At 44.9% G+C, this 25,859-nt stretch overlaps 1 protein-coding gene across 5 annotated transcripts in view; it reads left to right on the plus strand.

Moving 5' to 3' along the window:
* RASAL2 (RAS protein activator like 2) overlaps window positions 1-25,859 on the plus strand; it is a 233,948-nt gene that overhangs the window by 100,458 nt on the left and 107,631 nt on the right. For all 5 annotated transcript variants that reach the window (XM_077928234.1, XM_077928231.1, XM_077928232.1 and 2 more), the window contains exon 3: window positions 7,485-7,611. In XM_077928234.1, coding sequence (XP_077784360.1) covers window positions 7,485-7,611 — 127 coding nt within the window. The remainder of the gene's footprint in view (window positions 1-7,484; window positions 7,612-25,859) is intronic.

The raw sequence follows: 25,859 nt of genomic DNA on the forward strand, positions 1-25,859 counted from the left end.
TGATTGCTTTATCGACAGCAGGTTCCTGTTCCCAGCTTGACAGTTGATGGATTGGAGTTAAATTCTGCTCAGTTTGTCTGTGCACACCTGTTTCCTACTGAGAATAGGCACACACCACCAAAGGAAGCAGCCCCCAGATGTTGTCTAGGCAATTGAAAGCAGAGGCTGCTCTTCTCCCCAGCTGATGCTTGTGAGGAAAGGGTATACTTACTTTGGTTGTGCATGCCTGTCCCCTGCTGGGAACAGGCGTGCGTTGCCAGTGCAGCAGGATTTACCGTATTTTTCGCACCATATGACACACTTTTTCCCTCCTAAAAAGCAAGGGAAAATGTGTGTGCGTCCTATGGAGCGAATGCAGGCTTTCGCTGAAGCCTGGAGAGTGAGAGGGGTCGGTGCGCACTGACCCCTCTCGCTCTCCAGGCTTCAGGAAGCTATCCGCTAGCCGTGGGAGACCCAGCTCTCCCACGGCTAGCGGAGCGCTGCATTAATCCCGAAGCTTGGGGCACGCTGAGCTCCGCACGCCCCAAGCTTCGGGATTAGCGCTCCGCTAGCCGTGTCTAGGCTGCGGATAGCAGCCTGCTTCCCGGAGCGTCGGGCGCCCTGAAAGCAGAGCGCCCCTCGCGCCAGGCAGACATCCGCAGCGTGGGGAGCCCTGCAGGAGTTCCCCGCAGGGCTCCCCACGCTGCGGATAGCAGCCTGCTGCCTGGCGGGTGGGGCCCGCTGAAGCAGAGCACCCCGCGCGCCAGGCAGACATCAGCCAGCCCCACAAGCTCGGGGGACAGCAGGGAGGCGCAGCGCCACTATCCCGCTGTTCCTCGACCTGGTTCGGTTTCCCTGACCTGCTTTTGGGGGGGAAATAAAGGGAAAATTTTTTCCTTTATTTCCCCCCCAAAAAACTAGGTGCGTCCTATGGTCCGGTGCGTCCAATCGTGCGAAAAATACGGTAACTCCTTTTTGACAGCTGAAGAGTGAAGGTTGAACCCAGCCAGGAACATGTACCTTCAGCCCCAAGAATAAGCCTGTTTTTAACACACACTCAGGGGAGAGGGGAAATAAGCGCCTCGCTAGCCATATGCTCGGCACTTCCACAACCACCTTGTGCTACAGTTCCCAAGCAAGACCACACACATGTAAAATGTGGCGCATCCTGATAAGGATCTGGCCCATGGAGCCAGAAAGCTTCCCCACCCCTGACCTAAAGTATTCAACTGAAGAAAATCCTGTGTTGCCCTTGCTTTCTTGGCAATTCACCTAAAAATGCAGGCAAACCCCCCCCCCCCCGTCTCCCAAACTTAGTCTGGATTTTTAGGTCAGCTGGTCAATCTAGTAATTACTAGTAAAGTAATTACCATACAGGACTGCAGGTGAGTTGAGAGACTCATAATTTTTAATTACACAGTCTCATGCTGGAAGATAACCACAGAACTCGCGTAGCACAATGGCTGAGTCTAAGCCAGGCTTCCTCAACCTCGGCCCTCCAGATGTTTTGGACTACAGTTCCCATCATCCCTGACCACTGGTCCTGTTAGCTAGGGATCATGGGAGTTGTAGGCCAAAACATCTGGAGGGCCAAGGATGAGGAAGCCTGGTCTAAGCTCAAGAGCTGTGGACTCCCTGGGCTGCCTTAGACAAGCTAACTCTCCCTCAGACCCACTCACCCTGTGATAAATGTGTAAACCACTTTGAGTATTCAGAAGTAGCATAAACCGTATTTTTTGCTCTATAAGACTTACTTTTTCCCTCCTAAAAAGTAAGGGGAAATGTGTGTGCATCTTATGGAGCGAATGCAGGCTGCGCAGCTATCCCAGAAGCCAGAACAGCAAGAGGGATTGCTGCATAGCGATCCCTCTTGCTGTTCTGGCTTCTGAGATTCAGAATATTTTTTTTTCTTCTTTTCCTCCTCCAAAAACTAGATGCGTCTTGTGGTCTGGTGTGTCTTATAGAGTGAAAAATACAGTAAATGTTAAGGCACTGATTTGCCACTACTGAATATTTTTTGCTCTACCTTTCAGGCATAGGTAAATGTGATGGGCTAGCATAAGCATGCACATTTTGAAGCCACCCACACAGTTTACGGTTGTTCACGGTGATTTCTCACATCACGTTTTGAACGTTCAACTGCTTAAATACAACCAAATCATCTTCTCTCATACCATAGTAGAGATGAGATATGATTATGTTCAGTGTGATGTCTTGTGATCTATATACCAAAAAATAATCTGAGAAAGTTGCCTAACCACAGAGATGCTCATCCTTCTTACATGCAGGAGAGGGGGAAAGTGCATTTTTAAGTGGGCAGTATTGTGAATATAATTACATTCAAAACAATTATTGGGAAGTTTCTTTAAAACTTGAGTGATATAACTGGGTGTTTGTTTCAGCTGCTGTGCCAGAAGGATGTGAATAGTATCAGTCCTTTTGTTGGAAGTGCTAGAATCAGCTGAAGACTTTGCTAGCGTATGATAAATTCTTCCGATAAGAACTGAGGTTTATGGGCCTTCCCTGACAACAGGCTTTTATTTTTGTGCAGATGTTACTCAATACTTGCATGAGATCTGAATGCCTCTTTTTGCAAGGTGGCCCTTGCATTATCCCAGCACTCAAACAACAATGACTTATTGTTATGAAAATGCCCTTTCTACCAACACCCTGCTCATAGCTAGTTGTTGCTGTACAGCAGGCACGTCCAGCTCCCAAGAGACAGTGATCTACTCATAGTGTAAAAATAATGACAGTGATCTACCCATTGTCAATTGGAGGATTGACCAGAGCTTTTTTTCGGGAGCCAAAGTTGTTCAGCTTTTTTTTTTGTGGGGTTGAGTAGCAGGGCGTCCCAGGATCGACCCAGTAGATCGCGATCAACCTGTTGGACATGCCTGCTATATCAAGTAAATATGGTACTTGCATTGAGTAATGTGTGTGACTGGAACCTATTGGATAGTATCCATTACATCACTGTTATTACAAGTTGTTCTCCTCCCCCTCTTTACATCCCTCCCATTTGGAATCCTTTAAGAAAAAATTACTAATTCTGTTCTTTAACTTACCATATTTAGAGACTGGGGACTGTATGTTCCTCTTCAATTTTCTTCTTGGCACTAGATCAGTCTGTTTGTTTTTTATTTATGTACAAAACTACAGCAGCTCAGATTTTGTTAGCCCAAAAGTGGAAGGTGAGAGAGCTTCCTAAGAAGGAAGAATGGCAGCTTCAAATGATAGAATCTGCAGGCCTAACTAACAGAATAAGAGAGCAAGAAGATCAAATATATAAAGAGGAGTGGATTTTGTGTGTGGAATATTTGGAAAATAATTGTAAGCAAGTGAAAACACTAGCAGGATTAAGGTAGAGTGGACCTTCTGGATATGAACTTAATTCGTCCTGGGGGTCCGTACTTACCCCGAAAATTCCATATCCAGAGGCGCCACTTCTGTGCACGCGCACAGTGCGTTAGAGCACTTCTGCACACACACAAAGCACTTCTGTGCACGCATGCGTGGCAAAAGCCGGAAGTATACACTTCCAGGTTTGCCGCGTTCACAATCCGAAATTACGTTAGCCGAAGGTAACATAACCTGAGGTACCACTGCATAACATCTAATAAAGAGATATAACGGGGGGACTAAATTAAATGGATTTTTTGTTAGAATATGCAGAAATTATGGGGAAATTCAAAGAACCATGGAAGGGGAAGGAGGGAAGTTGATGGATGTACAATTATAGTGGTGGATATTCAGTGATGGAAATGTATATTTGAAAATTTCAATAAAAATCAATTTAAAAAAATAGATCAGTCTGTCTGTTATATCGGCATTCTGCCCTTTCTACAAGAAGCTCAGAGCAGGAATTAAACTCATGTCACTATGAGATAGGTTTGGCTGGGAGAGACTAACTTGCCCTGAAGCTCCAGAGCAGGATCTTGAATCTCCCATCTGCCATATCTCATCCCTGCACTCTAGCACATTATATCATACCGGCAATAAAACTAGCACTAAGTGTAGTTCTAAAGGGAAGATCTGAATATTTCGGCCACCTAGAAAGAGCATGCCACTTACGAACCAGGGAATCCTGAAAAGGAGTTGATATATGGTCTGATAATTCAAGGTTCCAGGTTTAATCCCCTATGGGACAACTGCACATTCATGCATTTCAGGGCATGGGACCAGATGAGCCTCAGGGTCCCTTTTAACTCTACAATTCTATGCTTTATCTAAACCATTTGCCGAGGATTTCTCACTTGGGGAATTACCATATTTTTTGCTCTATAAGACTCACTTTTCCCTCCTAAAAAGTAAGGGGAAATGTGTGTGCGTCTTATGGAGCGAATGCAGGCTGCGCAGCTATTCCAGAAGCCAGAACAGCAAGAGGGATAGCTGCTTTCACTGCGCAGCGATCCCTCTTGCTGTTCTGGCTTCTGAGATTCAGAATATATTTTTTCTTGTTTTCCTCCTCCAAAAACTAGGTGCGTCTTGTGTGTCTTATAGAGCAAAAAATACGGTACTTCTGGCACATATAGCCAAAGCAAACTTACCTGTAGATCAGAATAGCAGAAAGGCCAGTTCTCTTCTCAAAACACGTGTGGCTGTTCTATGGCCAAGTTATTCCCCTTTCCAGCCAAGTTATCCCTCTTTGTCTCCCATCAGCATGTTACAAAAAGACTCGGACCACTCTTCTTTCATCAGCTTCGAGAAGGTTGGCAGTTAAAAACTTAGGTCACTAGAGAGGAATAGGTAAGAGCTATAAGCCATACGGGGTTCACTGGACATCCAGTTACTATTCAGATATGTAAGAGGACAACGGACTTCTGCATTAAATTTTCCGGAGGGAGCGTAAAGCAGGCTCTGGCCAAGCCCCAACTTCCACCAGCCCTGCTCCATACCCTCCTTGAGTGCTTTTGCCTGGCTTGGCTATGTCCTTAAACAGTGTGATAATGTCAGGGGTAGGTGGGTGTTTGTGGGTGTGGACCTTTTTTGTCTGCTGGAACGTGGTCTCCTGTGGAAAGGCAAGGGTTTTGCATCCTTTGCTCCACCTACTTTTCCTCTGGCCACGCCCATCATAGATGTCAACCGTCCCTTATTTGGTGGGAAAGTCCCTTATCCCAGCGCTGTGTGCCGCTGCTGCCCCTTATTGATGATGTCCCTTAAATTTCCCGGGTTTCAAAGGAAGCAGCTCCTCTCCCTCCCTCCTTCCTCCTGCCGGCCAGGGAGGAGGGAGGCTCCAACTGTGTTGCTTGGCTGTGTTGCTCACCCAATAAGGAGTCTAAGAATGAATGGGTGGTGGAGCTTGCATGCCTTGTGCCGATCAAATCGGCCGCGTTGCTGGGGACTCGCCTTTACTCAGCACTTCCCAGCGGAGAAGTGACGGTGGTTTCCCTTGCTGCATCCCCTTTGCCGGGTTGCTGTGCTGTGGGAACAACCGCTTGAGGCTTCGTTTGGCTGCTGGCTGGGCTTCCTGCCTTTGGCTCGGAGGGGCTCAGAAGTTGAACATACCTGTGCTCACAAAATCCCTTATTTTGGCTGCGGATCCCTTATTTTCAAGGCTGCTGGTCCCTTATTTTCAAATCTGTAAGTTGACAGCTATGGCACCCATGTTTGGCTCAGGCTGGTTGCCCCTTGAAGGTTCTCTTGGGCTGAGCAAGGTTTCCCACACCGGGGATTAAAGAGGTGGGTGCCTCATCCATGTAATGCTTAAAAAGAAACTTTACAAATGAAAAAGGAATCTAGCCAGTAACTTTCAAAAATATTGAGAACATACACGAATATGAGAAACTTTATATGTATCTCTAGATGTGTCTGGATAGAGAGATAGTATGCTGAGTCCTAGCCATATCTTAAAAGGTAATTGCAGACACGGTCATGAGAGTGTTCAGCTGGAAAGGAAATATCAGCAAAAACTCCAAGTGCAGGGAATGAATAATTGACAGGGCCAAGTGGAATTTCTGGGCTGGGCAGCCAGAATGCTCCATCAGCTGGCTTGGAGCTTCTTGGAGGGCGAAGTCGCCCTTCTTGAAAACAGAAACTTAAGAGCAAGGCATGCTGACAATAGAGGATTGATGAGAAGGAAGATGGGCAAGCAGCGATACTGCATAATTTAGACGTGCCACTCCTGGTTTATGACCTTGCAGATCTTGGTTTTACAAATACTTGGCCCGATGAAATTTGCTGTCCAAATCTTTCTTAGTGCATTGCATGATTTGTTCCAATGCCTAAAGGGACATCATCAATAAGGGACAGCAGCGGGACATGGCGCTGGCATAAGGGACTTTCCCACCAAGTAAGGGACGGTTGACATCTATGACGGGCGTGGCCAGAGGAAAAGTAGGTGGAGCAAAGATGATTCCACCTAAACATTAGGAAGAACTTCCTGACAGTAAGAGCTGTTCGACAGTGGAATTTGCTGCCAGGGAGTGTGGTGGAGTCTCCTTCTTTGGAGGTCTTTAAGCAGAGGCTTGACAACCATATGTCAGGAGTGCTCTGATGGTGTTTCCTGCTTGGCAGGGGGTTGTACTCGATGGCCCTTGTGGTCTCTTCCAACTCTATGATTCTATGATTCTAAAGGAGGAAGAGTGGACATTATTTTTTTTATCCCTCCCCCCCAACTGAGTCCGTAGACACATAACTATGCTTGTAGGACTCTGTGACTGAGGAACTGGAGAACAATCATGGGAACTGGGCAGAAAGCTGAGCTGAAAGTGTGAATTTCAGTCTGGAAAACTGCAGCTAATGTGAGAGAACATGTACTAAATCCATATATGTCAACATATTGGTGGTGGTTGTGTGCCCCTGGCTGAGCATCTGTCCCCATTTCCCACCCACCCAAAATTACAATATGCCTATTGCAACGTCTTTCTCTGCTTTCACTCTAGCTCTTTGTTAGCAGAAAGTACACTTGGGGCAATTTATAACTCTCTCACAAGAGAGACCATCCCTTGGTCAGAGAGACAAGGTCCCAGATTTCATCCCTGGCACTGGGATGCTTTTACCCACAGAGTGGCTTACACCTGCCTATTTCATTTTCTAATATATTCAGTTTCGTAGCAGGAGCGCATGGAACCGTGGGGGCATTGGAGAAAGTTGGGAGAGTTTTTCGAGACACAGTTGGAAACGATAACTTGATGCATTGCACATCTGACAAAGTGAACTTTGCTCCACAAAAGTTTGTGCTGTGATAAAATGTATTAGTCTTTATGCTGCCCCAATTCCCTTTCTGTTTTTGCTGCAACAGAGAAATACAGGATTTCTTCGGACCTTTAAACTGCATTGTCTGTGGAACTGTGATGCTTGCTTCCTTATGCCGTGCACAGTTTCAAATAAAAACTAGATTGCAGATGTGTCCAGATGTCATCTAAATAGCCCTCAGTTTTGCCGACCAGTGCTATGAAATCGAGGCATTAATTCTGGGCAGGAAAAGTTCTTGATTGCTTCCAGCAATTTATGTTGAGGGGAAAAAGAAATTTATAACCTGCCTGTGTCTTTTTCATGTGCAGATGGCTGTGGAAGGAGGGCAGGACCAGGCATCAGAGCCTTCCAAAGGGCGTTGCCTCCGGCGCACCGTGAGTGTTCCTTCGGAGGGTCAATTTCCTGACTATCCACCAGAGGGAGCTGCTAAGCTTGGTAAGCTATACGAGTAGAACACGCAATGTAGCTTTCGAAGCTAAATTTCCATGAGAAACTGCATTCCATTGCAGAGTACTATAATCTTCCTGTTTGAACAGACAGCACTGGAGGAGTGTTCCAGTGAAGACCATATAGCAATGACACTGTCTGTTAATGTTGGGCAGCTCAACAATTCCAGAGTGTTCGTATTTATCTGAATCCACGAAGTTTCTCTTGCGTTATCCAGCGCCGACACAACCGTTTGCTCCTGAAGCTGCTGAAGAACCCTGGAATTTAAAACTGTTTATCCCAATAGCACGGTATCTTCTATGGGCGGTTTAAAGTGACTCCAACTACTTGTGTGAGCTGCCTAGTTTTGTTTTGATTTTTATCTGAGCCCTTGGCGCTTGCAAGTAATAAACCGAAACCTGTGCTTTGTTCTGAGATTTCCACTGTTTTGTCATAGCACCCCCACTCAGTTTAACATAAAAAGTTTTAATAAGGGTCTCTTGGAAACCAGTTTATGATAAATAAGTAAGTAATTTCGTTGTCCCCGAGAGGGGGCAATGACAATAAAGATATTATTATTATTATTATTATTATTATTATTATTATTATTATTATTATGATAAAACCATACTTTTTCTGCGGAGGAGGGAGGCTGTCCCCCTTGAGAAGCGCCGAAGGGAAAGGGGAGAGCTAAGAAGCAAGGGCTTGGTGTAGCCAGAAGTCCCCAAGGCTTGTCGCAAGAGTCTCATTCTCTCTGTCTTTGGCTTGGGAGTTGGTGTCTTAAGTACCAGAGCTCTGGCTTCAAGCACCATATATAATCATAATAAACAACAATAATTTTTTATTTATACCCTGCCCTTCCCGGTTCAGAATACCAGGCTAGGGCGGCTAACAACAAATTTAAAACACTTAATTGATGCAAGAAAAAAACAGCATAAAATACAGTATAAAATGTGAATAATAAATTCAGAATTCAAAAGTCAATTTAGGGGGGGAATCCATCCAATAAACATTAGATGATCACCAGGGCTAGCTGGCTAAATTAGTCCTATTTAGGCCAGTGAGGAGACCAGGGGAGAATTAGCTGTGGGATCCCAGAGCGGGGAATCTTCATAAAAAGGGGAGGGGGAGGGAAGGAAGGGGAATAAAAGATCAGGCTAAGTTCAAATTGAAAGACGGGCGGAATAGCTCTGTCTTACAGGCCCTGCGGAAGGAAGTTAAAACCTGCAGGGCTCTGGTCTCATGGGACAGAGCATTCCACCAGGTCGGAGCCATCACTGAGAAGGTCCTGGCCCTGGTGGAGGATAATATGACTTCCTTAGGGCCTGGGACCTCTAAACTATGATTATTCATGGACCTTAAGGTCCTCTGCGGGGCATACCAGGAGAGGCGGTCCTGTAAATATGATAAACCCTGTTTTATCATTGGTGAGCCAAACTTGACATGATGGAAGAGGTCATGGCTGACTTCTTCATTCTCATGCCTGTGTTCATTCATTGCCTACAGACAAGGGCCGAATGGAACACAGTGGTGGGGGACGGCAGTTGCATTTGTTTGTTCCCATGTTTGTCCCATTTATGTACAGAGTGAGCAGACCTCTGTTTTTTAGCAGCACGTTTTGTGCCTGGGTGAGGGGAGATCTATCCTGGAAGCATGCCCTGAAAGACAAGGTAAAGGTAAAGGGACCCCTGACCATTAGGTCCAGTTGTGGCTGACTCTGGGGTTGTGGCGCTCATCTCGCTTTATTGGCCAAGGGAGCCGGCGTACAGCTTCCGGGTAATGTGGCCAGCATGACTAAGCCACTTCTGGCGAACCAGAGCAGCGCACGGAAACACCGTTTACCTTCCCGCCAGAGTGGTACCTATTTATCTACTTGCACTTTGACGTGCTTTTGAACTGCTAGGTGGGCAGGAGCAGGGACCGAGCAATGGGAGCTCACCCCGTCGCGGGGATTCAAACTGCTGGCCTTCTGATCGGCAAGTCCTAGGCTCTGTGGTTTAACCACAGACACACCAAAGACAAGGTAGTCAGTTGTTAAATAAATAAAGCAACAAACCTGCCCCCTCTTGTGCCTTACCTTGCCACACTCTATTGCTTTGGGTACTTTTCTCCTCAGTGATACACTTGTCCAAAGCAAGATATAAGCTGGGCTGGCATGAGAAGTAGAAGTACCCGAATATAATGGCAGAGGAGGGCACACTTTTTGAGTCTAAATATCAGATGCCACCACTGGCTTTGTCAACAGGGCAGGGACAAAGGCATCGTCCTTTGTGTCTTGTTTGGCCCTTGGAGGCTGGTCACCTAAGGAAGGCCTCTCACCTGTTAGAGACAGGTGTATATATGCCATACCTGTATGGTCTGCCTCTGGCTTCTCACACGAGGACTCTTTGTTTCTCTTTCTGAGAGTACTTTGCTGAAATGACATCACTGAGTGACTCACTTGAAAAGAGCTCAAATATATATATTTAAAGGACACTCTGATCTTTTGGCAGCAGCATAGATATTAGTGACTTCCTGTTGACGGGAAGAATGCATCCGAGGTTGTTTGTCAGTTTTGCTCTTCCATCTTTAATCAGCAAATTATGTGGCTAACAAACTGTACTTGTGGCTTAGTGATTAGCATTTTGCAGTTACAGTCATAATGACACTATTTCTGAAGCACCTGCCTTGTGTTTCTCAACCAAGGTGCTGATCTCGGAGCATTTGCAGAGACGTAAGTAGGTATTGTTAGGAGAAAGAAATGCTGTCTTGGCTTTTAAAGGAGATGGGAAATGACAAGAGGTACAACAATTAACAAGCGAGACACATTGCTAAACTGACAAATGAAATTAGGATCCAAGGGCATTTGATTCTACCTCTTCTACCTCACAAATTAGTTGATTGAAATGGAGGGTGGGCAGCCATTGTTCTCAGTTAATTGTACCCAAAGCATAAAAAGGTAAAGGTAAAGGGACCCCTGACCATTAGGTCCAGTCGCAGATGACTCTGGGGTTGTGGCGCTCATCTCGCTTTAGTGGCCAAGGGAGCCGGCGTACAGCTTCTGGGTCATGTGGCCAGCAGGACTAAGCCGCTTCTGGCAAACCAGAGCAGCGCATGGAAACGCCGTTTACCTTCCTGCCGGAGCGGTACCTATTTATCTACTTGCACTTTGATGTGCTTTCGAACTGCTAGGTTGGCAGGAGCAGGGACTGAGCAACGGGAGCTCACCCCATTGCAGGGATTCGAACTGCCGACCTTCTGATTGGCAAGTCCTAGGCTCTGTGGTTTAACCCACAGCGCCACCCGCGTCCCTACCCAAAGCATACCAGGAGACATTTATATTTCTATAGCCCATGGATTCCAAGGGCAATGTAACCTGCCTAAAGGCTGAATGAATGCCGTCCTAAGAACTTTAACCTCCTTGCCCATTTTGTTAACGTGGGCAGCCAAAGTGGGGGAAAGCCCACTGGCATGACGGGATAGTCCATATTTTCTGCAGCATATTTCGTATGGACTATATTGGGGCTCACCAACTTTCTTAGAAATTTGGGGGGGGGCACCTATTGTGGACACCACCACAAAATGGCCACCATGGGATCATGGCTTAATGAAAAAGAACAAGTAACTTGCTCAATAACTTGAGTATAAGGTGGATGTGGGGAACTGAGCGCAAAACACTCTTTTAATCCCATATTTTTCTACCGCAAACTGTAATTCCATTTCAAAGAATGCAAACATTGCCCAAGAAAATGAAGGGCACCCAGTTCTGCTCTGGCTCTGGCTTCTCCCTTTCCTATTCCCCCTTCTGTGCTTTCCTTTTAGCCCAACACTAGCCCTATTTTCTGCCCTCCTCCCATAGTTCTGGCTTCTATCTTTCCGGCCTCCCCTTCCATAAATTCTCTTTTCAATCCCACTCCTCCCACTATTCTGCACTTCCTATATTAACACAGCTTAACCACCACCCATATTTCTTCCTCCCCCCCCCCAACCAATCCAAAAGCCTGCTGCCATCTAATCAGAATGGAAGCAGACATGTGCAACAGAGGCTCTAGCAAGGACCTACAAGTGACTGGAGGAACTGCGCTGGGAGGCCATTTTAATGGTGTGGGTGGTTTTTTTGATAATTTGGTTCAGAGGGGAGAAATAGCCTAATGAGCACCAGGGCAGCTCTTTAGCAGATGCCCTGGCATTTGTGCGCACTGCATTGGAAACCCAGGACTATACAGTGGTACCTCGGGTTAAGTACTTAATTCGTTCTGGAGGTCCGTTCTTAACCTGAAACTGTTCTTAACCTGAGGTACCACTTTAGCTAATGGGGCTTGCTGTGCCACCACCACATGGTTTCTGTTCTTATCCTGAGGTAAAGTTCTTAACCTGAGGTACTATTTCTGGGTTAGCGGAGTTTGTCACCTGAAGCGTCTGTAACCTGAAGTGTCTGTAACTCGAGGTACCACTGTACAATGCATTGCAGGGCAACTAATACAGTGATACCTCGGTTTATGAACTTAATCTATTCCTGAAGTCCGTTCTTAAACCGAATCCGTTCTTAAACCGAGGTGCACTTTCCCTAATGAGGCCTTCCGTCGCCGGTGCCCTTCCACCATTCGGATTCCATTCTTAGACCAAGGTAAAGTTCACAAACCAGGACACTACTTTGGGTTTTGCAGAGTTCGTAAACCGGATAGTTCGTAAGCAGGACTGTTCTTAAACAGAGGTACCACTGTATATCAGATATTTTAAAGGGACTAGATTTTGTAGGCAGCACTGCGACAGTGCAAAATGGAAAGAACAGAACACATCTCTGGAAAATAAAAGATCGTGAACGATGGCCGAAATATATAGCTTTGAATTATGCTCACTGTTTTTCCGATAGTTTAGTTAGTTTAGGATTGCTTATTTGGGAGAATCTCCTTGTTTGAAGGGCATGCTTCGCAGTGAGCTGAATACTTAAGTGTCCCCCTTAAAGATGACAATGAGAGCTGATCCCGGGGAAGGAGAGCGTTGGAGCTGGACGTGACTGAAGCGAAAAGGAGAGACAGATGGCAGCCAGCAGCATGTGCTAACAGCAACAGCTGCACCCAAAATAGCTTTGGAATGGACACCAAATGCTGAAAGCACAAGAGGATAGACCAAATTGCTAGGATAGAAACTGTAATGCAGAATTTCCAGCGCCACCTCCGTATGTGTGCACATACAATCTATATAATTGTCTTATTATATTTTTTGAAGGGTGGTGGCTGAACTTACTGCTTAGGGATCTTGAGCTAGATTTATTATATACATTATCCCAAATGTAGTTCAATGGCCAAGCTGTTTCATTTGGAGTCCTGGATTCAAAACCCCTGTTTAGACGTGAGCGTGGCAGTTTATAAAAGCCTTTTTGAGACTGTAACACTTCAGTCAGCATATGGGGCGAACGGGTTGCATGTTAGAATGCTCTACCAGAATGAACAAAATGTCTCTGAACCTAGAAAGAAAAGGAAGCAGAAAGGCTAAGCTAGAACCCTTTCCATGGCCTGAATTAGAGATCAGACATAAATATGAAACTAATAAAAGAGTATGCTTTCCGTTGATCCATCTCAATAACTGATCACAGTATATAAACCTATGCAGCAAATGCACACTCGGACCCCTATATTGAATCCATGACCATAATCAGGAAAATTGCCAAATTGCAAACAGTTTGCGTTTGCTTTCTTTGTGGGTAATTATTGCACATCATAGTTACGACTGGGGCCTCTGTGTTCACCACCCTTGCAGCTGTCCCTCATTATTTTAATTACATTTCTAACTTCAAGGGACAAGGATCTGGGACATTCTGATAGTCTGGTAATCAATATAGTTCTCTGGTCCTCTTGGGGGGGGGGGGGGAATCTTGTTACACTTTTTGAACTTGTTCTCCATGTGGAAAGGTTTTGGTTTTTAATCCTGTTGTACATTATGAGGAACTTGTTCAGCATTTGTTGCAAACCACCTTAGAATCATAGAATTGTAGGAAGGGACCCGAGGGTCATCTAGTCCAACCCCACTGCAGTGCAGGAATCCTCCTCACAGCCGTCCTCGGGTGGGATCAAACCACAAACTTTCTGGTTTTAACAGCCAGGCACCCCAACCCATTGTGCCACGGGGGGCTCCTTGTGTGTGTGTGTCTTGAGAAAAAAAGTGGGGGACATAACTTTTTGTTTTAAAAAAAGGATACTTCCTAATCCACTGATTTCTATAGTAAATTAATAGCTTTTTTGAACTAGTCTTTTTAGTGCATCAATAATAATAATAATAATAATAATAATAATAATAATAATAATAATAATTTATTTATACCCCGCCCATCTGGCTGGGCTTCCCCAGCCACTCTGGGCGGCTTCCAAAAAAATACTAAAACACTGCAATACATCAAACATTAAAAGCTTCCCTAAACAGGGCTGCCTTCAGATGTCTTCTAAAAGTCTGGTAGTTGTTGTTCTCTTTGACATCTGGTGGGAGGGCGTTCCACAGGGAGGGCGCCACTACCGAGAAGGCCCTCTGCCTGGTTCCCTGTAACTTCGCTTCTCACAATGAGGAACCGCCAAAATGCCCTCGGCATTGGACCTCAGTGTCCGGGTAAAACGATGGGGGTGGAGACGCTCCTTCAGATATACTGGACCGAGGCCGTTTAGGGCTTTAAAGGTCAGCACCAACCCGTTGAATTGTGCTCGGAAACGTACTGGGAGCCAATGTAGGTCTTTCAAGACCAGTGTTATATGGTCTCGGCGGCCGCTCCCAGTCACCAGTCTGGCTGCCGCATTCTGGATTAGTTGTAGTTTCCGGGTCACCTTCAAAGGTAGCCCCACATAGAGCGCATTGCAGTAGTCCAAGCGGGAGATAACCAGAGCATGCACCAATCTGGCAAGGCAGTCCGCAGGCAGATAGGGTCTCAGCCTGCGTACCAGATGGAGCTGATAAATAGCTGCCCTAGACACAGAATTGACCTGTGCCTCCATGGACAGCTGTGAGTCCAAAATGACTCCCAGGCTGCGCACCTGGTCCTTCAGGGGCACATTTAACCCATTCAGGACCAGGGAATCCTCCACACCTGCTCACCTCCTGTCCCCCAAAAACAGTACTTCTGTCTTGTCAGGATTAAATCTCAATCTGTTAGCTGCCATCCAACCTCCAACTGCCTCCAGAAACTCACACAGGACCTTCACCGCCTTCACTGGTTCTGATTTGAAAGAGAGGTAGAGCTGGGTATCATCCGCATACTGATGAACACCCAGCCCAAACCCCCTGATGATCTCTCCCAGCGGCTGCATGTAGATTTACAAGGCCTTCATATTCTGAGTATTCTGTTTTTGAAAATCTATAGGGTTTCTGGGTGGTGTAGTTATCCCCCAGAATCTATCGAAAGCGCACCTTAGGGGAAATATCTCCCTAATAATGGTTTTGGTTACCAGGAAAGAAATACTGCGCCGTGCTGAAGCTGTAATTAGTAACAACAAAGCCTGCTGTTGCTTCTTTCTCTAATTGGAAAGAAGGCAAAACATGGTTTGGGAGATTCCCTTGTGTTTTGGAAAGCTGTAATTGTTGCAAATGAGGGAAAGTCAGGCCTGAAATGAGTCCTTGGGAAGAGAAATTAATGACCATGACCTGTTGAGAAGTTTACTTTTTCTGCATCTTTGCATATGCCAGATTTTAGTGTTTGTTCATTAGGGACTATCAGCTCTAGCAAAAGGCAAGAGGAGCGAGAACAGGCACTGGGAATCTTCTAAGTGCCTTAAGATTTGTTAACCCAACTGGCACCACGGCTGAATATCCTTCAAAATGAATGAATAATAGATTCTCACACTCCATATAGAGATCTTTTCTTTGGTTAGAGATGGTTTTTTTTACTTGTTTCTTATTGATAACGAATGATTTTTATTATTTAGGTTTACAGATCTCAACTCTGCTGTTCTTAATCCAAAATGGTGATTTCCCCCCACCCAAAGTAACTCTTTAGCTCAGGCATGGCCAAATTTGGCCCTCCAGCTGTTTTGGGACTACAATTCCCACTATCCCTGACCACTGGTCCTGTTAGCTATGGATGATGGGAGTTTAGCTAATGAATCGAATATCCATGGTTGTATCCAGTCATACAGTTGCCAGGCTCTCATTTATTTCCATTAGGCTTACACAGGAGGTATTTCTAGTAGATTGATAATGCTATTTGGATGCCTAAGTCTTGGGCCACCCCTTCTGATGGTAAAATATTTACTTGTGACTTGTTGAAGAATTTCTGTCTGGCTAGAGAGCTCTAAATGAAATTGGCTCCCAGACCAAGAGGGGAAGCATCATTGTGAAGAAGAGTCCTATTTTAACATATCTTTATGTCTTCAGCGATGCCTTGTTGTCTGCTGCCCTGCCATAAGGTTGAATAGCTTCTTTTGCCCGATAAAGTACAGTGGTACCTTGGTTTTTGAACAGCTTAGTTCACAAACAACTTGGAACCTGAACGCTGCAAAACCAGAAGTAGGTGTTCCGGCTTTCAAACTTTTTTTCAGAAGCCGAATGTGCTCCGTTTTGCGTCCCCTTGTTTCCTGTTGCGCTGCTATTTTGCGTCCCCTCATTGTAATTTAAGCCTTCCGTTTCCGTGTTTCCTGTTGCGCTGCTATTTTGCGTCCCCCCATTGTAATTTAAGCCTTCCGTTTCCGTGTTTCCTGTTGCGCTGCTAATTTGCGTCCCCCCCATTGTAATTCAAGCCTTCCGTTTCCAATTGCAGTGTTCTGAGGTGATATTTGGAGCTTATATTTGGTGCGTTTGTTTTTGTTATTTTGCATTTTTTGTTTTGAGGCTTTTTCAATTAATTTGTTTTTGTGACTGTGCGGATCCTAGTTCAGCTACTGATTGATTGTGTGATTGTGTGACTGCGGAAATAGATAAAAGCCTCCAATCCAAACAATGACTATCATCAGTGCAGGTAAAAAAAAAATTTTACTTTCATTTTTATCATCTACAATACTGCTTTATTTATTTTATATTGCTGTACATCAATTATTGCTTTCATTTTATGGATCAATGGTCTTGTTAGATAGTATAATTCATGTTAAATTGCTGTTTGAGGGGTTGTTTTTAAATGTCTGGAACAGATTGATCCGTTTTGCATTACTTTCTATGTGCCTTGGTTTTGGAACGCTTTGGTTTTGGAACAGACTTCTGGAACGGATTAAGTTTGAGAACCAAGATCTCAAACTTAACGGATTAAGTTTGAGAACCAAGATGTTTTCCCTTGCATCCACATCTCTGTTATAAGTTGGCTGTTAAAGGGCCCTTAACATATAACAGAGACAGAGGGGGATTTCATTCGGAGAAACAGAAAGTATTCACACTCTGCTTCTTTCCCTCCCATATCTCAGTTGCTCCAGCTAAGGTATCAGGAGTGATTATGTGCATGTGATTTCTTGTTGATTTGTGCTTAAACCACTGAGCCTAGGGCTTGCCGTTCAGAAGGTCGGCGGTTCGAATCCCAGCGATGGGGTGAGCTCCCGTTGCTCAGTCCCAGCTCCTGCCCACCTAGCAGTTTGAAAGCACGTCAAAGTGCAAGTAGATAAATCGGTACCGCTCCGGCAGGAAGGTAAACGGCGTTTCCATGCGCTGCTCTGGTTCGCCAGAAGCGGCTTAGTCATGCTGGCCACATGACCCAGAAGCTGTATGCCGGCTCCCTCGGCCAATAAAGCGAGATGAGCACTGCAACCCCAGAGTCGTCCGCAACTTACCTATTGGTCAGGGGTCCCTTTACCTTTACCTTTAAGGACCCTAGAGGCAGTCACGAAGATTCCCCACCTGACTATGAACAGAATGGGTCCACCCATTAGACAAAGGGAATGCCTTGCCTAGCCATGGATGGAAAGCAGTGGTGGATCACCTTCCATGCCATTTCCTCCTGCCTGAGGACCAGCCTGCTTCTGTTTGACCAGCTGGCTACCTAGCTGATGGGCTGCCTTCTGCCTCTTCCACTGCTACTCGCCAAGCAGCAACAGGTTGCTAGGCTTCTAGAAGTGTTGCTGCCATCTGTCTGCCATAGCAAGAGCGAAGGGTCCTTCCTCGCATTGTTGATGACATGGGAGAGCGCCATAGTTTATTACAGCAAAACTGACCAATGTTTGTCACTGCAAAGGTGGCAGTTCCTATGCACTCTCAAGTCTTCACTCTGAGGAAGAGCCCTTTCTTCTTCAGAGTGAAATGGAGCTGGTGTGCAGAGAGGTGATAGTGGCTGGTCTGTCTTGCCTCAAGTGGCAAAATGTCCTGTTTTGGCCCTGACTGTAAGAGAACCCCTAAAATTTGAGAAGGTCATCATGGAAGCTGATTGAACAAGCCGTTTCTCCCTCATCCCACAAGCATACAATTGAAAAGTCACTTCTTTTCTATAGAAGGATGCCCTTGGAATAAGGGAGCAGTTGTCCCTCATGTTGATGTGAGTATGCTTGAAGTCTGGGACTTATCTGGATGTTCCTAATGTACAGATCTGCTGGCATAAGTCATGTATCTTCCTGAGCTTCCTCAGGAGGTGGATTTTGCAATGAGTACTGAGGGGGAGACATGGGACGCAGGTGGCAGAGCCTAGGACTTGCCCATCAGAAGGTCGGCGGTTCGAATCCCCGCGACGGGGTGAGCTCCCATTGCTCAGTCCCTGCTCCTGCCAACCTAGCAGTTTGAAAGCATGTCAAAGTAAGGTAAAGGTAAAGGTACCCCTGCCTGTACGGGCCAGTCTTGCCAGACTCTAGGGTTGTGCGCTCATCTCACTCTATAGGCCGGGAGCCAGCGCTGTCCGCAGACACTTCCGGGTCACGTGGCCAGTGTGACAAGCTGCATCTGGCGAGCCAGCGCAGCACACGGAACGCCGTTTACCTTCCCGCTGGTAAGCGGTCCCTATTTATCTACTTGCACCCGGGGGTGCTTTCAAACTGCTAGGTTGGCAGGCGCTGGGACCGAACGACGGGAGCGCACCCCGCCGCGGGGATTCGAACCGCCGACCATGCGATCGGCAAGTCCTAGGCGCTGAGGTTTTACCCACAGCGCCACCCGCGTCAAAGTGCAAGTAGATAAATAGGTACTGCTCAGGTGGGAAGGTAAACGGCGTTTCCGTGCGCGGCTTAGTCATGCTGGCCACATGACCCAGAAGCGGTACGCCGGCTCCCTCGGACAATAAAGCAAGATGAGCGCTGCAACCCCAGAGTCGGTCACGACTGGACCTAATGGTCAGGGGTCCCTTTACCTTTACCTTTACTGAGGGGGAGACACTGGGCTTGCCACTTCTTCCCCCTCCAAACCCCCCCCCCCACCATAGTCTGTCTTTCCTGGACATAAAGTGATTTCATCCTAATGAATTGCAAACAAGTTATGAAGCTAGTACTTGGTAGTAAATTGGAAGCTTGGTGGGTGGGAGATGAGATATTAGGACTTAATGTGTCTCTTCCTGTCAAGATCATCACAATACTAGACCTTTCTTGTTGGAATAGAGGTACCAGCTGCTGTGCACATTTTTTAAAATGTTACAGAAGGAGAGAAAGTGGCAAAGCATCCTATGAATAGTGCTTGGTATTGAAGCTTCCCTAGATGAATGCAGTATAAAACACAGGCTGTAGAAAAAAATGCTGAATTCTAGTTTAAATTCAGTAGAGATAAGGGACCCCGTGGGTTCTAGGGAAGGCTTCTGCAGGCATATGTTTGTCTCTGGGTGTCATGATGGCAGTGGACATTCTCAACAACAGAGGCCCATTTTCAGCTTTGGAAACTTCTAGGGCCAGTACTGATAAGACCAAGCTTGTGTTAATGATTAATTATTAGCAATCACAATTAAATCCATATTCAATTTTATTAAAAACCAAGGCAATTAAGACTGCAGTTGAAGAATAATGGAATTGTAATGCAGGAATCTCAGCTAGGTCATCCATGACAGACAGCTACCTAACCTCTGCTTAAAACCTCCAAGGAAGGAGAGTCTGTTCCACTGCTGAACGGCTCTTACTGTCAGAAAGGTCTCCCTGGTTAGTTGGAGCAGTGGCGTAGCGTGGGTTGTCAGCACCCGGGGCAAGGCAAGTAACCAGGTAGGGGCAGAGAGCTGCGAGTGTAAGCGCCCCCCCCCAGATGTTGCGCCCGGTGTGACCGGCCCCCCCTGCACCCCCCACGCTACGCCACTGAGTTGGAGTCTCCTTTCTTGTAATTTGAAGCCATTGGTTCGGGTCCTACCCATGTGACAGCCCTTTAGATATTTGAAGGTGGCTATCATATCTCCTCTCAGTCTCCTCTTTACCAGGCTAAACAATATCCAACTCCCTCAACCGCTCCTCATAAAGCTTGGTTTCCAGAACCTTGATCATCTTGGTTGCCCTCCTCTGCACACGTTCCAGCTTGTCAATATCAGATAAGTTTGAACAAGGGCTTAAAGAAACATGTGTCACAAAGATCCCAACTTCAGGAGTTGCTGTACCGCTTTGAGGACACAACTAGACATGATCCATGAACATGAGCATGATCTCTCACATTTAAAAAGGGGGAGGCATGATATGACATTGTAGTATTTTAAACCTATACATTAAGGCACATTCTGTTTTCAGGCTGTTTAATGGATCATTTTCCTTACAACCTAAAAAATCTTAGCTGCTGCTTTCTGTCTTTGCACACTGAATGTAAATCCAATTTCTGTGAATTTTGCTGTCCAGGGGAGAGAGGATAAAACTGAGTCATTGTCTTGCTGAGCTGCTAGATCCATACTGCTTTGCTTTGCTATCAGGTGACCAGTCAGCTATATAGAAATTCTGCCTGGCTGCTAAGGGCGAGAATCTTTTCAGTTCTTGGAAGAAGAGACAGCAACAAAAAATGACTGATTAAGTAATACTCCGGTGCCTGTGTCTTGGAATGTATGCCCAAAATCACTTTCTGCAAGCTGCTGCTGAGCTCTCCTGGCTGGAGAGATGATTGCACCAATGAAGCCAACAGTTCATGCATCTCCAGGTAAAAACTAGACGAGAGAACAGTAACCTAAAAGATGCCTAATAATAGATTAGTCGCCAGTATTTCTGAAGTTCAAGGTGCTGTGCACCTGGAACAGTTGAAACTCAGTTATTCTACTTATTCATTCCAGGAGAGATTAATAATAAATACTTAATGCTTATTAATGCTATGGATGAATAATAGATTTTACGTGTTGGTGCACTAGGATAATGACCTCTTTAGTTGTGTAGTGCAGTTAAGTCTTAAAATGATTGACTGTTGGAGGGCTCAGACTTCTCCTTGCGCAAAATTGAGCCCTTTTTATCTGATGAGGTATCAGATGTGAACCTCGGTTATTCAAAGAATCTGCAATGCACCAATTGGGTTAAGTCAGCAGAATACATCTATTTTGGATGGGAGAAGGGAAAACTTTTGAAGCAGTTCCAATGAAACAGATGGAGTTATCAAATTATCTCAATCCTTCACATTGGGGGTCTATTTGAAAGATAGGTAGGAGCTGTAGGTTAAGATGCCTGATAAGTCAGACGATTCAAGTTAGTTTTTTCTATGTTACCTTTCTGATTTCTTGTTAGCATGGAGAGACGAAACTTCTAGCTTTTGTTAACTCTTGAGGGGTGATCCTGAGAATCCCTACTTTATCCAAAAACTGTAATTCTCAGAGTTACTGGGCGAAAGTGAATGATCATTTTCGGTTTAGATCTATGCTATAAGCTGAGACTGTTGTGGCTTGTGGAACGCATCTTCATTTAAAGCACATGTCTTCCTTGAAAGAATCCCGGGAACTATTGCTTTTCCCTAACAGAGCTACAATTCCTAGCTCTTTAAACAAACTACAATTCCCAGCATTCTTTGGGAAAAACCACATGCTTTAAATGTGTGTTGAATGTGCTTTAAATGTATTGTGTGAATTTGCCTTGAGTCACAAATATCTGAAATGAGATACTGAAATTCTAAAACTATAATTTAACATCTAGGTAAATGGTCTTGTTTCCGGACGCCAGCAGTAGGTCTGACCTGTCAGGTATGCTGTTTCATATACTAAGTTGCTTTTTAAACTGATGATACTGTATTGTAGAACAGTTACAGTTTTTCATTTATCTTTAAACAAAAGAACAAAACTTCATTGACTTTTAAATCAGCGAAGGGGAGGCTCTTGCAAAATGCAACAGGTATAGTAGAGATTACAGCACTGAGTAATAGTGTGGGGAGGAATTGAGCAGGGGTGCTTCAAATGGGGATCAGGGTATTCCAAGCAGTTCCCCGAATTGCAACTGTAACGGTGTGTGTAACCTCCGAGGTCCTTGCCACCCCCATATTATATTACATAGAGATGGATAACTTTCTTCCTTTAAAATCTGTGCAGTTGAAATTAAGAATCGCGGCTCCAGGTCCTGTGCACCTAATGCCAAGTTTGGCCCTAGAACAAATTTATCTGTTTAAAACGTAAATCCCTGTAGAGCAAGGATTAACTGGAGTATGGACACATAATCTTAACTCTCAGCACACTGGGTCCATAATCCCTGCATTTTTATTCTTAGAAAAGCATTTGCCATCCCACACGAAATAAATCTCTTTAGAAAGGTTTTTAAGTTTTTGTCATTTGAACAGGTGGCTTGTTCCTTTTCTCATAAGTAAATGCAAGACAAAAGGATTAACACCCCATTTCCAGAGAGCGACCCCTCCTAATTTCCCTACCCATAGATTCGGGGATAGAACAAGTTGATGCCTTGCTGATGAAAGTAGGCAGTGCCCTACATCTGATTTATTTTAATAGATACTTGTTGATAAAATAGATCCTGTCTCATGCAGATGACCTGGTTTTTCAGATTTTCTTCTTAAATCTTCATATTAGCCAAGTGCGCTGTTTAACTAAATTGAGTTTAACTAAGGTTAAATATTTTAATTGATTGGTTGATCAACTGATGTTCTAGTTGATTACATCAGGGGCAAATTTTAATTGATGGGTCAAGAGTCAGTCGTGCACTTTTATTTTAAAGAGTCTTTTGGCAATTGTATGTAGTATGAAATGAATAAGAAAATGTTAAAGATGACCTTATAACAAGGAGTAGTACCTTTACCTGTAAGTTATCTGATAGTTCAGTGCCTCAAACAGGAATCCATTTCCCAGCCCTGGCAATATGCACGTTTATTAAATCTAATTGATTTAGCCAAAAGATCCAATGGCAAATGGGACTAATCAAAACAGTCCTTTGATTGATGGATGTTAGGAAAGAGTGGACGAGGCAGGGGAATGGATCCAGCTGGTGGATCTGACTGCCTATGAACTTTCAGGTGGTTTAAACTGCCACTGGTTTAAATAAGGTTGATTAAATCGGCCTAAAATTAAAACAATTTGACGAACAATTTGAGTCCTTCGTTGGAGAAGGCAAGGCAGAACATGCTAGCTATCTTCATATTAGGAAACAAACCCATGTAACAGGCTTGTAAATTGCCACTGTGCAGTGGCAAGTAAAGATCACCTTTAGCTGATTAGGGGTTGCAAAACCAAACCGTGACCCTATTGTGGTCTGCAGACTTCCAATGAGCTGTCCTGAACTCAACCAATTGGAAGGCTGCATCATGAATGTGCTTGATTTTTGTGGAAGACTCTTTGTTGCCCAGTGGTAATGAATTGACTCAGCATAGCATCAGCATAGGTTTCATAGTTTTACTCAGATGTAAGTCCTACAGGGGATGCGGGTGGCGCTGTGGGTTAAACCACAGAGCCTAGGACTTGCTTATCAGAAGGTCGGTGGTTCGAATCCCACAATGGGGTGAGCTCCTGTTGCCCGGTCCCTGCTCCTGCCAACCTAGCAGTTCGAAAGCACGTCAAAGTGCAAGTAGATAAATAGGTACCGCTCCGGCAGGAAGGTAAACGGCGTTTCCGTGTGTTGCTCTGGTTCACCAGAAGCGGCTTAGTCATGCTGGCCACATGACCCGGAAGCTGTACACCGGCTCCCTTGGCCAGTAAAGCGAGATGAGCACCGCAACCCCAGAGTTGGTCACGACTGGACCTAATGGTCAGGGGTCCCTTTACCTTTTGACTTTAAGTCCTACAGACATTGGTTAGATTCATTCACGGTCAATTGTGAGTGGAGTTGCAGCCTTAAACCGTCTTTATTTATGGAGTTGGGTCATAGTTCAGTGGTAGGGCACATATTCAGAAGGTACCAGGATCATTCGTTAGCATTCCCAGTTAAATAGGTTTCAGGTAGCAGTGCTGAGAAAGGCCTCTACCTGAGAGCATCTAAAACCCTGCTAGTTAGAGTTAGACCCATGGTGTTCACTCAGCAGAAAGCAGTTTCGTATGTTCATATACTTGGTAATCCTACTCAGCGGCTTGAGTGATATCCTGACACACACTAATTAATCTTTGTAGCGCCTCCAAGCATTAGACGTTTTAAAAAGTTACTGAAGCAAGGTGGTTTTTATTGGATTTTGAGATCCTGCTGCAGCCCTAAGGATTTGGTTAACATGCTTTGGAAACATAAAAGCTCAAGCATGTCCTTAATTATGAAACAGCTTAAACATGAGCTGGAAACTTGTTCCACCATGATTAAAGGACAGTTTTATTTTTTAAAAATACCAATACCTTTACCTTGACAATTACTCTTTTTATATTTGGAATGTGTACAAGAATATGGATTGCTATAGATTATATCAGCAGCTCACTTGGGACATCAATTCCTGAAAAGAAACATAAATGTTTAAGTTCTTGGTTCATGAATTGGTTTAAAGAAAAACAAAGGGGAAACAGGACAGATCAGAGTTAGCAGATAACATTCAACATGGCGTAGCTAAATATCTAATCAGCCATTGTGGTTGTGCTTATATGAGTAATAATAATAAATTTCCTCTTATGGTACCAATAAAACAAAATAAAGTATTGGTATAGTAATGAACCTGGGAAGGGGCTTCAAAATGAAGATAATAATTTATGTTTAAAGTTAAATTGAGCCACAAATTGAGGCAAATGCTGTTGGGGTGTGTGAAATAGTTATACAGTATTGTTGATAGAGGTGGTGTTGTTTGGTACACCTTAGGATGCAATTGGAAACGGGCTCTTGCTTGGTTGACTGTGCTGAGCAAAAATTGCCTCCAGGACCGGGGTAGAAGGTCCCAGTGCCGTCACATGGAGGGAAACTGCTGCTGGTAGCTGTTGGGAGAAGAGTCCCCTTACTTGCAGAAGGCTCAAGGTGCTCTTAAGCAGGCGGCAGCATCCCTTTGCCTCCTGTGCCATCAGCTAAGGGGATTGTGTCCCCCACGTCCCGTCCACCCCAGCAGTGGCATCTTCCTCCTGCCCCATAACTCAGCATGGCACATCACCAGCCATGACTGGCAGTCAAGTGGCTAGTAAAATATTTCATGGTCTCAAAACTTCTGCAGACTTACTTGCAAGGTTGGCTTAGGGGTCAGGATGTACAGTGGTACCTCGCAAGACGAATGCCTCGCAAGACAAAAAACTCGCAAGACGAAAGGGTTTATGGTTTTTTGAGTTGCTTCGCAAGACGAATTTCCCTATGGGCTTGCTTCGCAAGACGGAAACGTCTTGCAAGTTTGTTTCCTTTTTCTTAAAACCGTTAATACAGTTGCGACTTGACTTCGAGGAGCAACTCATAGCACGCGGTGTGGTAGCCTTTTTTGAGGTTTTTGAAGACTTTGGTGATTTTTGAAACCGTGCTTCGCAAGACGAAAAATTCGCAAGACGAAAAAACTCGCAGAACGAATTAATTTCATCTTGCGAGGCACTACTGTATTGGAAATGGGAATGATGGTTCTTTTCATTCTACACATTGGGGATACCTTAACAAAAAGCTGTGAATCTCAGATCAAGGCCTTGGGGAAGCCATCTCGCACTCTTGAACCATGGTATGCACTGTAGCCCGCCATACTTTTAATAAGGCACATTTCAAAGTACCCTGTATTTCAAGCAAGAGAGAGCAAAGGGAGTTTATACCTTTCCCTGCCTGTAGGATATGCAGAGAAAACTGCAAATAGGTTCCTTTCATCAAACCAATGTAATATATAACCTTTGATTATGTCCTCAAGGCTCACCTTTTATAGCTATATCACGGATGCTGCAAGGAGATTGGGATAGATGGACATTTCATAAAATGTTTTAAAATGCACATTTTATTCTAGTCTGGGAAGCTGCAGTGCCAGCAGCTGCAAATCTTGTCAAAAGCTTTATGAATTGGATTAAAAACAAAACAGGGGAGAAGTGAACTTGAATGAGAGAGAGCACAAAGACCTTAAAAAAACACCAACCGTGAGCAAAGGGAGCCTACCACCATTTTGAGCTGCATAAG

The sequence above is a fragment of the Podarcis muralis genome, chromosome 5 (genome assembly GCF_964188315.1).
Source record: "Podarcis muralis chromosome 5, rPodMur119.hap1.1, whole genome shotgun sequence".
Taxonomy (NCBI): Eukaryota; Metazoa; Chordata; class Lepidosauria; order Squamata; family Lacertidae; genus Podarcis; species Podarcis muralis.